Below are 15094 nucleotides of genomic sequence, written 5' to 3'. Positions count from 1 at the left end.
GGTGCCAGAAGTCTGTCCGAGATGACACGTTAATTCTGTGTTGTTTGTAAGAGACTCGGCTGTAAGAAACAATAGATTTTCTGTCTGCTCTGTGTCTGTAATTGGTGTTAAAAGCACTTTTTTTGTTTTTACTAACAATGCTTTGTTTTAAACAGAAACCCTGCAGAAGCACACAGTTCTAAACAGACAGATCTGTTGTCACTTTCATCAAATGCCCGAGCCCAGTTTTGTGGCGATTTACCAATGTCGGAGAAAAATGTAAGCAATTTTCACACATCATTATTATTTGCTACATTTAAGACAACACAGATCAACAATAACACTATTTGGAGACCTTTATCCAGAGCTGGAAGAGGTACATTTACAACAACTCGTTATGAGACTGGCTTTTCTGAATAATATATCATCATAATATTGGATTATAATGAATCATTAATCATTTTGTTGCATCTTGCAAAGGTGGTGCTAACTTTAATGACACTTTTTAATAGTAGGTCAATCCGTAACTGCGCATCACAATTCACATTGAAGTATAGTGATCTATTCTAAGGCAACTAAAAATAAATGTAGACGAGTAAAACGCACAATATTCACCCCCAAAATTAATGGAGTAGAAATATAAATGGCAACACTCATGTGAAGTACCGTACTTAGTACTCAAGTAAATGTACTTCGTTACTTTTTATAAGCTCTGGAGCCAATTTTGTCCACATGTCTTCCATCACATGCATATGATATAACCAACACTGAACTCTTCTGTTTATCTTCATGGGTGCGTGCTGTTGCTCCCAGAGCTCCTGGGAGGAAGAGGGACGAAGAGGGAGACTCAGCCCCCCTTTACCCCCCATTCCCTCTCCCTGCCATGCTCCATGCTGCATGCCAGAGCTGCCACAACACCGCGGCTGCAGGTGATGGAGAGAATGCGGCAATCTATTGGCTGCAGGCGGAGTACATTTCAGGAGGTGTAGTCCAATGGCAAGCTGGAGAGGTGAGGGGATGGGGGGGGGGGGTGAGAGAAAGAGAACGATAAATAGAGAGAGAAGGGAAGAGATGGAGAAAGAGGGGAAAAAGTGAGAAAGAGAAATAGATAGGGGAGTGAGAGAAACAGACAGGCAAGGGGGGAGAGAGAGTGAGAGAGACAGAGGGAGGAGGGGGGAGTGAGACCTGGTTTCTCTAACACTAATCTTGTCCTCGCAACACACTCGCTCTATGAGAGCAATTAGATTCAGCTGCGTTTCCACAGCCTCTGCAATGACTCATTGAAACATCTTCTGTGCTGATAAAGCCGCATCTCCCCCCCCTCTCTCCTCACACACACGCGTGCACACACACACACACACACACGCGCGCGCACACAAACGGGCGCAGGCAGGAGGCATAGCTGCGCTGCCTTCAGCACGTCAGGACTTCTTACTTTGGATTTGCGGAGCAGGAGGCTGGACTTTACTGGGTTTTTTAGCCGTGTGTTTGGACTCGAGTCGGGACTGACGAAGGAGGGGGAGCCGGTGGAGACCCGGGCTGAGGTGAGTGCTGCCAAGGGGGGCTGAGATGCTGAGATGCTGAGCTTTCCCCTTCAAGCAGGAAAACACTGGCTGGACCTTTGTGCGTTTTCAGGCGCTCCTCCTTTCCATGTCCGGACGCGCGTCAGTGTCATGAAAAATGAGCACAGGGAATATATTCACTTTACACGGATGCCATGTATTCTGACTTATTAGGAAATATTAGCAACAATGGAGAGTTGTTTTGTCTGCAGAGGCTCATTCTTGCGCACTTTCACTTTTCACGTAAATGTTGATGGTGATGACGCGTTTTATGAAGAGTGTAAATCAGTGCAGACTGGATGCAACAGCTCGGTTAACTTTGTGCTGTTGGAGAGGCAGTGCAGCTGCTGCTGGTGGAGCTGGTGGTGGTGTTGTGGCGACACAAAGAGCATCCCTTTACATGGTAAAGCATTGAAACCGGTTTCACACCTGCGTTTCCAACTCTTTTTCTGCAGAGGCTCTGTGCGCGCATCGCTATACAAGCAGCCACAAGATGGGGGTGTAGATATCTGGAAGTGTGGGTTTTGTCAGGGAAACGAAAAAAGGGGGGGGGGGGGGGGGGGGGGGGGGGTGTTGAATAAGGTTTATGGTATGCATGATTTTTTTTCACAGCCACACTGCTGCTAATGCTGTGATTTCCAGTTGGTGCTCACACTGGGTGGCATGCAGACGGCAGGGCTCTGTCTATGTTCTGCAGCTCCACACGGGATGACCTTGTGTGTGTTGTTATGCACAGACATGCTCTGAGATTAAATCATGTCCACAGTGAGTTTAAACCTAAACCCATGGGGATGGAAGAATAAAAGTATCATAGTGGAAAATATAAGATTAGACAGATTAATTCGGCCATTTGCTCAGGTTTGCACTGCTTTTGTACCAGGGGTGATTGTAAATCCACCTCTAATGCATATATATTTCTATAAAGTGTGACATCTTCCTCCAGTGCAGTTTATCTTTGACTCGTTCTGAAGCTGATGCTGCATTCCTTCGCCATCTTAAGCAGAGATGCTCTTCCAGGTGTACGATTCACACCAACATGACATTTGAACATTATGCTAATTCTCAGTTTGACAGTGACTGAGCGAGCCCAGCTTCACATGTTAATGTAAGAAACATTTTTGTTCATGTACCACAATCAATCATTTCCCCCTTTCCTCGGATTTGGCTTCTGTCCACTCTCAACAAACTGCTCAGTTCATCCAGGATGAAAGTCATGTCATTTAAAATGGAAAGGCAAACATCACTCCTTAATCTCCTCCGACATGTTCCCAAATATATCGAGGATTCCTGGAACATGTCAGGGGACAAGTGCAGGAAATTGCTTTGACAGAGAATAATCTAGACGGTTTTACCTTCAATCTTTTTTATTTTATCTGACCATTTAAAGTAAACATGACACACTGGAGCTTAACCATCACATTGCAGATTCATTGCATCATGAATAGTAATCATTTCCCATTGTTATCACTTCCATATTGTTGTCATTTCCACTGCAGGCCTTTGTGATCTGTGCTCATGTGGCTGACGGATAGAAACAACAGGCATTGTGAGCTGCAGCAGGATCTGCTATTAAAGTAATTTATTGTGTTGTGAGATCTAATGGAGCTCTGAGGGAGAATTAGCGCACAGCTGGACGTCCGGTTGTATGTCAATCCCACTCACATTTATTCCTCTGTGCTAATGTAAAATAATAGATCTGTTGACTTTAATATTTAACCATGCATGCTGTATTTGGAACAGTGAAGAGAGTAAGGGCTTTGTTAGTGTGAGTCCTCACTGCAGACCTATGTTTATTTTGATGCTAAAAGCAGCACCTCTTCCTGCAGGGTTTAAAACAAGAACTTAAAGAGCCTTTGTTCATCACACTTTGGTTCCTGTGGTCAATTCCCTGTTTTGCAGTGTGGTCAAACCTCAGGAGCAGAGCTAGCATCGGGCCTCTTGAGTGCAAGCATGAAGCAAGCATGTCACATTACTAGAACATTTACACAGAATAGCACTTGACTAAAGCAGTGTGGGGAGCGTTAGCCACAGCATTCACACATTTAACTATGATTGGGCAGTCATTTTCTTCCGTTGCCACTTTAATGGCTCATGACGAAGTCGCTTATTTCTCAAGGGATGTGGGTTTGGTAAATTGGCATCTACCAATTAGATAGTTGGCGCTTCATTCCCCTACATTTAACATGTCTTTCGGCAAGATACCTAACCCCAAATTGCTTCATAGGCATGTCTATATTGCCAAGGTGGGGAAGGGAACAATAGCTTCATTTTCTTCTTCTTCTTCTAGTTAGAAATGCATTCTATTGGCTTTTGGAACCAAGTAACCATTTGTAAGAATGTGAAAGCATACATGCCTTATTTATTTGTGAGATGCATCATATGTGTCTATTGCACTTCCTACACCTTCCATGGTCCAAAGACAAGCTGTATACTGGCGTGTGAAGCAACCTTGTAAAAATATAAATGATAAAAGAACATGCATTTATACAACGCTCTCTAATCTCCCAGCAACTGAAAAGGCTTTTAATATACATGCAAGCATTTACCCATTCACACACACATTAACACTCAGTTGGCAGGGCTACCATACAGGTTCTAAACTGCTCATCATTCAATCTAACGCTCTTTCACTCGCACTCGACCACAATGGCGGTGCCTTCGGGAGCAATTCAGGGTTCAGTATCTTATCCAAGGACACTTGTTCTCTGGAGTAGACTGGATTCTGATTGGTGGGTGACCCGCTTTACCTCCTGAGCCACAGCCGATGAGCAGGTACAGATAATGGACGGATAGATGGATGTTTCTGAAGTATGCTTGGAAAAAACATGGTTATTGATATGTGTCTAAAGGCCCAGTATTTGTATCTGTGCAGAATGGCAATCATAAAGAGAGGCATCCAAGGATTCCGGCATTTATTTTCCGAAAGTATGTCGTTCATTGTTGTTAAGATGAAAAGGTACCAAAGCGGTTGTTTTTTCGGCACTGACGGGTTTGCTATTGTTAGACTATGGATTCTTGATTGATCAGGATAAACAGATTGTTAGTTTTATACCACAACAACAACAACAACAACAAAAACAACAACAATAAGACAGCGGCAGATGATGGATATGTGTAAAGTTGCATGAACTGTCTGAAAAGTGTGTATGTGTGTGCGTGTTGGATATTATATTGGAGAAAGTGTGTTTTTGGTTAAGGACCTTTGCATCTATTCTGTACTAATTAGCATTTGATGTCAACACTAGTTAAAAACATTCTTAACAGGCTGCTCAACATGTCAGGTTGAATGTGTCATTTAATAGCCCTGATCTACAGTATCTTCTACAAAGTGGCAGTAATGTGCAGTAGGTCTTATTAAATCTGCCCCCCATCGTGATCGTATAGTCACAACATACTGTAAATGTATATAAAGTACTGTATTTATATCAAGTATGTAAATGCAGTAATTATAAGCTGATGGGGTCGTGTAGGTCTGTGACATTTCATAGTTCGGAAGACAGGGGTCCTCTGAAAGGATCATTTTATAATGATTGAAATGCAAATGCAGAGAGCGCCTTCATTGCTATTCATAGGATTTATCTCATATAATCATTAAGAGTGAGAACAATGTCCGCAATCTCCTGCGTGCCTCCTCTAAGGAGAGCTCGCTCTGCATCCGGAGCCTTCTGAAGGACAGGTTGTCATAAAACCGCACGTTATTACACATACTGTACACGGGGTCCATTTATCACAGAAACATGTACAAGCCTACTGTGTCACCTCAGTGAACAATGAGCAACAATTTTGCAAAGTGTCGCCACATTCACTGCTTTTACAGTTCCCGTGATGCCATGTGCAAACACATATCCTGACATTCCTCATATAGTTGCAAATTGCATCATTATATAACTGCTCTTGTAGGCAAACAGCCAAGGATGAACAGCCTGTGGTTGTACTAATACCAACAAAATTATGTCTTCAAGGCAGTTTGTCTCCTGTTGCTAGGATATCTACGTATATACAGTGATATGTGGATAATTGAAAATATAGTTTCATTTCAAAACAGGTGCCATAAATGGGGTTGTTTAATGAATACATAAGCACATACTGTGTGTATTTTTGTCCCTTGTGGTACCAATGAGTTCAGAGAGTTAAAGAAAGATTGTCCTTATTAATATGCAAATGTGTGAAATGTAATGGGTGCATGGAGGAGAAGCTGAGGGGTGAAAATGAAGATCAATTATGTTCTATTCTTGGGTTCCTGTGTTCAGTAACCCATGGCCTTAATAACTCTAAGTAGGACTGTGAGTGTCCTTTAGTTTGATGATAGAATGCCTTTGAATTTAGGAAAACCTAGGGGTCTTTTGTGCATCTGAAGGATACACATGGTATCATTCTACTATTTTCTTACTGGAAACAAATACCATGAAAAGACCAAAACAAGCAATGTATTATTCTGTCTCTTTTTATATCCTATTATTTGGCTGTCAGCTCCAAACCCATGTCAGTGGTATTTCTAGAATCAAAAATTGAGTCTAACTCTTAGTGTTTCCTCCATTATATTCCTGGAAGTGATACTGGATTACACACTGGTCAAAATGGGCAACTCATCCCTGACCCTCAAGGAGCTCTACAGGCTCCAGGTCCACTATGCAATCACTTTGTGCTAATTCAATTGATTGTGTTTCTTTTAATGTCCCCTGTACACCACTAAAGCACATTGTAAACTGAAATGCTATAGGCATTAAAGAAAAGGCCTTTATTTCTTAAGTATATACAGGACTGTGCTTACATGCTGCATTGAACTAATGAATTATTTGTGTGCATAATCTAGTTGCAATGGACTGTAAATCATTGGTGGAGAACCTCAGGGATCAGTCCTAGGTCCTCCACAGATGTGACTCCAGTGTTGACCCCAGCACTATTGTTAAAAAAAAAAAATGCATTGTTATGTTTTGAATTAATCTGTATCTATCCATATGTCAATATAGACCATTGGAGAAGGGTTCATTAACTGTAGCTTTGGCCCCCTGAATAACCTCTAAAAATATCGTGTCCATGGAATGTGTGGTGGACTAACACAATGTTTGATTCAGATTCTACAAATCATCAGCCCAATCATCTGGACATGTATGATCTGTATGTTGGAAATGTCCCTCACACTTATAACACATTATCAAGTTAGTCATGATTAGGCCATTGCAAACAATCCAATATGGTCTTACTGTTAGTCCTAAAAGTAAAACCAACATTCTATCAGTCTACACATTTAGAAAAATGTGTGTCGGTCTTTGTGTGAGTGTAAATCCAGCCCGGCAAACATCAGCTAAAGTATGGATTTCTGTATGATGACCTGCCCCAACAGTGAAAGCCTCTGCGTCTCAGTGAAAGTTGAGTCATCGGTAGTCAAACATATGTGCGAAAGCCAAATATCGAAAATGCTATTATGGTTGTTAAGGTGAATAAGATGTCATCCATGTGTATAGAGCGATAACCCAGAGTGGCCCTGTGCTGCTTTCCGTATAATTTACAGTGCAGCCGGCCTCTCAAGACTTTCAGGGGATATTCAGAAATGAGACATGAAATCAACAGTAGCAGACATTTAAGAGACTAGTTTCCTCCAAAAATATTTTTAAGGGCTTGTTAGTATTGAAAGAATACGGTGCCACTTGACAGCAGGTGTCATTGATTGTTACCATGGCAACACAGCTGCTGACTCTGCCTTAGGGTAGAGAAACAAAACTATTTAGTTTTAAAGGCTTGGTTAAACCAATTAACAAAAACATTGTAGGTAACCTGAGGGGTGATTCAATTCAACATTATTGTTGGCAAGACAGTTAGTATAATCTTTGAATTTCATTTCAATTAATGTATTCATTATTATTTATAATTATCCCGTTTTTGTGTAGGCCTACATTTGTATGTATTGATGTTTTTGGGCTATTCTGAGGTTTTTGTTTATTATTGTTAACAGACAGAGATTTATCTGGAAAGCAGATTCTACTGCGCATGTCCAAACGTTGAAATGGTGTTGGGAAGTGAAAGACATTCACACAGGGAATGAAGCTTTTAGGGGCGATACAACACAAGATGTTCATATCCCTTCTGGGTTATTATCATGTGTATATCAACTTAATTTAACCTGCACAGGATGATCAGTGCCCGTCTGTGATGGCGTCTTTCCAATACACCCTGACACATAATAAACCTTTTTCTGCTTCATTCGGTGATAATCTCTGCCGGCTCCATCTCATGCTGCCACCTGTGTTAATGTGGATTCTCAGTGGTGTCTGTACAGCCATTCTCCTGTTCGAGCTAATGTGTTCGCAGGCAGGCAGGCCTACATGACAGATCCCTGCAGCTGTAGTCAGTAACCACTTAAATCCTCTGTTCTCTATTACTAATCCAAGCTGGAGAACTGTTCATTTTGCTTTGCAAAGATTGGCATGCACTTTGGCTCTATTAGCAGAATTGCGCTCATTTATTCATGCTGCTTTTTCATATATATATTTGATATCAGAAAGGAGTCAGTGCTGGTCAGCATGATATTCAATAATTGATTTGACTTTGAGTGGCATCCTGTGTTATTTGACTGAAAGGTTAATTAACCAGCATCTTTTGATTGGAGCAGTCAGGTGTGAGACTTTCTTCAACCAAACCACTTCAAATTTAAAAATATATATATTTGAAGGATGTCTCCAGACCTGGGGCGCCCAATGAGTCCAGAGCTCATTCAGGAAATTGATTTAATGGATGAGTTGCCATCTAGTTTTCACCATTAGACCATGAGACGGCCCAAGGCCACAGAGGGGATTTCTAATTCTGGGGGCTTTCCAAAACTCCCTCACAGAGAGAAAAATAAATAACAGTCATCAAATTATGTCAACCCATCTAGACCTCAGCAGGCCTCCACTTATTAATACATTTCTCTAAAACCCACCAAATGAATTGTCAGTTTATAAGTGAATTTTGAGAATTAAGATAACTTTTATGGCATTTAACTCACAAGACAAAATAATTTAAAAAAAACTTTTAACAAGACTAAGAGTTAACAGAGAATATAGAAGCTATGTGGCTGGTCATGACATTAACAGGAAATAAAAAATAGACAACCATGATAAAAAATATACAGTAGGTTTTATCTTTTCTTTGTGTGTTTTTCAGGATATCCCATCAAGCTGGAGCCAAGGTTACCACAGAGCGTCGTAGGCCCTCTCCTGACCCGGACAGGTGAGTCGTTCAGCAGCCGCCCGTCTCCATGCAGGCTCTCAGGATGGGGAGCTCTGAAGCTGCTTTGATTGGCTGCGGCTCCTTTGCTCAGCTCGCAGCCTGAGGAGCATCAGGAGTTCATCTCGGTGGAGGGGAAGGGGGGGCACGAGGACCCTCCGGTGGACCTTAACCACGACCTGCCAGGCTCCGGCTCAGCACCGCAGGAGCATGTCACCGCCAGGAGGCCCTTCATGGATGTGTTGCTCCACGGCCAGGGCCAACTTCCTGCTATGGGTGGGGCTGGTGTCCATCTGTGGGGCCGCCGCTCAGGCCCAGCAGCCCCCCGTGGTCACTACAAATTACGGGAAATTGCGGGGAGTGAAGGTTACATTACCCAATGAGATCCTGGGACCAGTGGAACAGTATTTGGGGATCCCGTACGCGCTGGCCCCGACGGGGGAGCGGAGGTTCCAGCCGCCCGAGCCGCCAATGTCCTGGCCGGGCATCAGGAATGCTACTCAGTTTGCTCCGGTTTGTCCTCAGTTCTTGGAGGACCGCTTTTTGCTCAATGATATGCTCCCAGTGTGGTTCACCGCCAACTTGGATACAGTGGTGACCTACGTGCAGGATCAGAGCGAGGACTGCCTCTACATGAACATCTACGTCCCCACGGAAGACGGTAAGCCAACGGAGTCTTCTTATATCTGTTACCTCTTCATGTATGTCTTTGCGTGGCTTCCTATTTTGTTCTATACTTGCTCTTGCCGGGCTCCCTTGAACTTCGAGGCTGTACTTTACCAAAAGTCATTTTCCAGCCACAGGAAATTGTACGCTACTTGTTACTTATGTTTTATCTGACACTTGCACATTTTCTGCAGTTTGGGTCAAAGAAGGTCCGGGCAACTTTTTTGAGTGTTGAGTAGTTCTTAGTAAGCATGGAGCAGGATTGTTCCATATAAACCTTGTCTGGCTCCTGGGGCAAAATATATGGAGATTCAATGCTATGTTGCTGCTGTGTTTTCCATAGCAGATGGGCGCTGACAAGAACCAGGGGGGTTGATAGTTTTGCCCCTCAGTCTGCCAGTTGTTCCGGCCCTTCTGCTACAACCTCTTATCACTGATTGGTAGTTAAATATTTGAAACTATTCACAGTGGTGTTGCTGAGAATGCTTGATTAGCAATTGCACCATCTTCTGTTTTGAGAATTACAAGTTGTTCTTTGAAGATAATATGTGTCAAATTTTGAAAGATTGTGCAGCCGATTTGACCCAATTGAATGATACAATAAGACCCTTTTCTTGAAGAGATAATATTTCAGGGCGTGTAAATTGTTTTCTGATATTCAGGAATCAACACTCCACTGTCTCATTATGGCCAGTGCTAAAAACACAAAAGGTTTAAGCTGAGTCAGACCGTGCCCTTTAAATGAAAAGTCATCAGAATCATGTTTTTGGAGAAATGTGACAACCCTAGTCATAACCCCTTGAGATTAACATAATGCTGAAATCAAACTTGTTTCCCTGTGCACTAATTACATGGGAGCCCTTCAGATAAATCCCTGATTTTGCCTGTGGGGTAATCACTGGGCTGTCAGACGGAGAGGACACACAGGGTCTGCTTCGTACTATCACTGATGAGAGTGCTGTTAAACAAGAGCGAAGGAGGTTAGCACTAAAAAGAAGCACAGCCTGCTCCTGTATTGCTATCAGCTGAAGGCTCCTCCGTAATGGCTTGTTTTCTGCACTCACCTGTTCCAGAGAGTACTTGTGACTTGGAGTGGGTGTGGGGAGCACTTTACCCACCTACGTCCTGCAGCGGTTGCATGAACAAGACTTTGTGTGTCATATGAAAAGCACAATGTTGAACATCACCTGGGGGGGAAGTGTCGGGCTGTTTTAGGACAGTGTGAGGACAGTGGGACACATTAAGGCGTGTGTCTGAGATCTTTGACAGCTCCGTGCTAAATTTAGTCTGAGCTCTGGAGTACGGGGTAGATTAAAAAGTGTAGGCGAGGGATAATGTCACAATCCTGTGTCGGTGCACATAGTGGCTTTTCTCCAATGATTCAGTTCCTCCAAAAAATAAGCCATTGTACTCGAGCCAGAGCATTAATCAGTAAACAGCACTCCTTTATGTACATTACAAATTGTACTTGTTTTGATTTATCTTCTACAGTGACCAATGTAGTTGAAACTATAAATAAGTAAATAGGGTCTGTACTGTCATAAATCAGCCTTATTTTTACTTCATGGTGCGTTCAGGGGTGCTTCCTGCCATTTACTTGCTTTGCTTTTTTGCTTTGGGTTTGTCCCAATTGTCCAAACTGGGATTTGTCCAATATAAGAGTGGTTACTTGGTTTATTGTGAAAAAGGGTCAAAGTAGCATGTCTGTCCTCAAGAGAACAGGGTGTCATTGGCATTTCAATAAAATAATTTCTTGGGATCGGTCAATATTGCAGAGTCTCTTTAGGGTCTCCGTTAACTGGAGGTAGAGTACAGTGATACTCCACACTCCCTTAGTTGTTCTGCTGTATTCTGTCTCCCTATTTCCTAGATGTCTTGCTACTAAGCGCTCTCTGAATTTGTTGAGTCCCTTCCTGTTTCCTGTCCTGAAGGCACTCTTTTTTTTGAGTGCCTAGATGTCTTTGAAGATCCGGAACTTATTGTTTGTGGACAATGTGGTTCAGATTCGACTTGTTTCACAATGAGGTTGATGCATCCTAGCGTCTAGGTGTCTTCACCATATGGATAGGTCACTATTCCCTAGTTTGAAGCCCCTGGATGTGATGTCACCTGACTTCCTTTGTTGTTTGCAGATGTCTGCCAGTATATTGTACCAGGTTTTGATTGGACCTGCCATAAGGGAGAAGGTCTGCACGTCACATCTAAAATACGCCCCTGTCTGATTTATTGCCTTTGTCCAAAAATGCTTCAATTTCCCAAATATACTGCACTATAACTTCATCCATTTACCCAACAGGGTTTTGAAAGGTTTTCATCAGAGCGGGATTGTGAAACACTACATTAGTCCAGACAGCAGCGTGTCTCTGAGCGATGTTTAATGGCTTCTTGAAAGCAATGGGAGGCAAGTGTGTGGGGGGGTTGAGGTGGACATGCAGGGAAGCACACCTCAGTGGCTCCAGACATGGCCGTATCTACCATTGAGGTCACCAAGGTCCGGACCTCGGTAATATTTTCCGAGCTGTGTGACAAAACTTGTGAAATAATTGCACTAAACGGGGTTCTTTGTAGTACTTCCATTTACTGACCATGGGGGCGCTGCATAACTACGTAGCCTCGATTAAAGCAAACAGAAGAAGACGACATGTATCAACAAACCACCGCAGACCGGACTTGTACCGGAGCAGCAGAGGAGTGATGAGGTATCTAGAGATCTGAGTCCAGCGGGCTGCTTGTGTTTCTGTTCATCAGGACATCATATGAGCAGCAGATCCTGTGTGAACGCTCTGTTAGTCAGTGGACGTCCGACAACATGCACACTAACTTATATTGCAGATATAGGCTATACTTTGGTTTACATTGCGTGAATAAACTAGCTAGAGAGCTACAGTTAATTACATTCATCCAATGTCAGAAGGATTACCTTTCAACAAACGTTGTAATGCTTTTCTTTCATTTCAATTTGAGTAAAACATTGAAGATATAACATTGTATTTTCTTTTTACACTGACTCAGATATAATGAAAAGACTACGTCAGTCGAAGCTCAGATTTGGTAAGAGAGAGACAGGACAGGCAGAGAGAAATAGAGAGAGAGAGGGAGAGAAAGTGATGGAAATCAGGGAGGAACTGGAGTCACACAAAATAATGTAGGCTTAATAAGACCATCTATTTATTTATCTATCTATTTATCTATCTATGTATCTATAACAATACTCTTCATTTACAATAGGTATAATTTTAAAACATACATCTATTGCAGTTATGATGTCATAATAACATACAATTGTATAAAACACAATTTGCTTACATCTTTGTTCTCTTTTGAGAATCAAACAAAACAGATTTAAATTAAAAAAAGAATGCAAACAAACGAGTGAAATGAACTAAATTGCTGAATTGCTTTTAATTCACTGGCAGGAGCGACAAGTGAAGAGGAGCAAAAAGTGAACAACGAGGGAGAGGTTGAACAAAGAGAAAGAGTAGAGGACAGAGAGAGTAAAGAAGATGGGAGAAAGGCTGCAGGTTATGGAAAGGAGAGAGACATGGAAAATGAATGTTGACAATGTTTTGTGATCATTTTAGCCTCTTCTGCATGTCCAGATCATTAATAGTAACAATCAGCTGATTCTTATGTATTACACTTTCAAAAATAATTGATGCTGACATTGTCAGCCCACTGACATGGTTTGAAATCGATATATTATCCAATTTGGGACCCCCCATAGGACTTAAAAAGCACCTAACTAGATCATGAAAATCCCAAAAATCTCGGGGGGTATCCCCCGAACCCCCCTAGCATGTTTGGACCTCGGTATTTAGGAAATCCTGGATACGGCCCTGGCTCCAGACTGTGTGTATAAATCACCCAAAGTTCAGATATATAACACAGAATGTGACGCGACCAAAGAGCACTTTGTAGATACAGATAATGTACATTATTTCCCGTTATTTATAAGCAAATGTGTGAGGGGCGTGGAAGATATGGCCTCTAATAAGTGTGTGTGCAATGTGAGCTCAGTGGGAGCGACACATCTATCCCAGTTAGAGCTCCCCGTGCTGTCCATCATCTTTATATCCCCAGAGTTGGCCTTTTCAGAAATCCGGTGTAATGTCAAAATATCCTGGCAGCCGAGGATCAGGGAGGGATTTATAGTTTTTACTGCACCTCAAGTGGGATGACAGATTAAGCGATGCCTATTCTTTGTCATCTGATTTGAAGCTGAAAGGAGAAATCCACCAGCGAGGAGTGTGCTGTCCCAGCCTTTTACATTTCCTGATGAGTTTCCTCAGTGTGTGTGCCCTAGACGTTATCAGATTACTGGTACCTTTAGAAGTATTACAATGTTACAATACATTTTATAATAATATACATGTGCATACATGTTGTTGCTTTACATAATACACTTACAAAAAAGATCTCATATTTTTTTCTGCTATTTATTTGCATTGCATTTGATATTGAGGTGTTACAAAAGTAACCAGATTACATTACTTTTGTGTTGTGAAACATTGTGTTAACAGGTAATTAGTTACACTGACCAAAATACATTTAAAATAACCTTTTCCAACCCTGTGTGTGTGTGTGTGTGGTGTGTGGTGTGTGTGTGTGTGTGTGTGTGTGTGTGTGTGTGGTGTGTGTGTGTGTGTGTGTGTGTTGTGTGTGTGTGTGTGTGTGTGTGTGTGTGTGTGTGTGGTGTGTGTGTGTGTGTGTGTGTGTGTGTGTGTGTGTGTGTGTGTGTGTGTGTGTGTGGCCTAGCATTACTATACTTGTGGGGACCTAAATCTGTTTACACAGTCACGTATAGGGACTCGCCTCGCTTATGGGGACAAAATGGAGGTCATGAGGGGAATCATTAATTTTAGGGTGAAGACTTGGTTAGGGTTACAGTAGGTTAAGGGTTAGGTTAAGGGTTAGAGTTAGGCATGTGTTGGTTATGGTTAATGTTAGGATAAGTCTCCAGGAAATGCATGTAAATCAATGTAATGTCCCCTGAAGTGATGTATACATGGTGTGTGTGGTGTGTGTGTGGTGTGTGTGTGTGTGTGTGTGTGTGTGTGGTGTGTGTGGTGTGGTGTTTGTGTGTGTGTGTGGTGTGATTTATTTTATTGAGGGGGGGGGGGGGGAGGGGAAGGGAACAATACCAAATCCTGGAGTAGTTTTTAATTGTCAGCCGCTCCCACATTAGCTGTGTTTTACTGCTCAAACACTCTGGCTCTAATGTAAAACCAGCGCCGTGTTTAAAGCCGCATTTCCCTTCACTTCCAACAGTTAATGTTGCAGCAGCAGCCGTGATTTATTCCAAGGACCAAAATTCATTTTTCAGCTTCCTGTGCCGCGTCGGAAGCGAGCTGTTAAATTACAAATACTCTTTGCAGCACTTTACAGGGCAAGATATACAACGAGGTAAGCCGAGGTAAACAGACAGCGGGGAAACGGCTTCCAGGACTACATTTTCCACTGCAGCTCGGTTTTATTTACTTGCATCTTGATGCCAAACACATCAAGTGATTATGTAATTCGCAGGGTGTAAAGTCAGCACTTCCACTTTATGTGTGCGAGCCCGCAGCCCGAGTCTGAGCAGGACTCACACTCTGCCTGCAGTAATGTGAGGAAAAGCCTAATCTTTCTGGGATTTCTCAAGGTTTTACAGATATTAAAATGCTAATCACTTGCAGAAGAAA

General features: G+C 42.4%; 1 protein-coding gene across 1 annotated transcript in view; it reads left to right on the top strand.

The window, feature by feature from the left end:
* Positions 1-1107: 1107 nt before the first annotated feature.
* The window catches only part of nlgn4xa (neuroligin 4 X-linked a), a 56170-nt gene continuing 42183 nt past the window's right edge, over positions 1108-15094 (top strand). Inside the window, 2 exon segments of the mRNA XM_034216888.1 lie at positions 1108-1523; positions 8685-9408. Of these exon segments, the coding sequence (XP_034072779.1) occupies positions 8958-9408 (451 nt within the window). The 5' untranslated portion in view covers positions 1108-1523; positions 8685-8957.

The sequence above is a fragment of the Gymnodraco acuticeps genome, unplaced genomic scaffold (assembly GCF_902827175.1).
Source record: "Gymnodraco acuticeps unplaced genomic scaffold, fGymAcu1.1, whole genome shotgun sequence".
Classification (NCBI taxonomy): Eukaryota; Metazoa; Chordata; class Actinopteri; order Perciformes; family Bathydraconidae; genus Gymnodraco; species Gymnodraco acuticeps.
The sequence above is the reverse complement of the archived record's forward strand: the minus strand, read 5'-3'. Positions and strand labels throughout refer to the sequence as shown.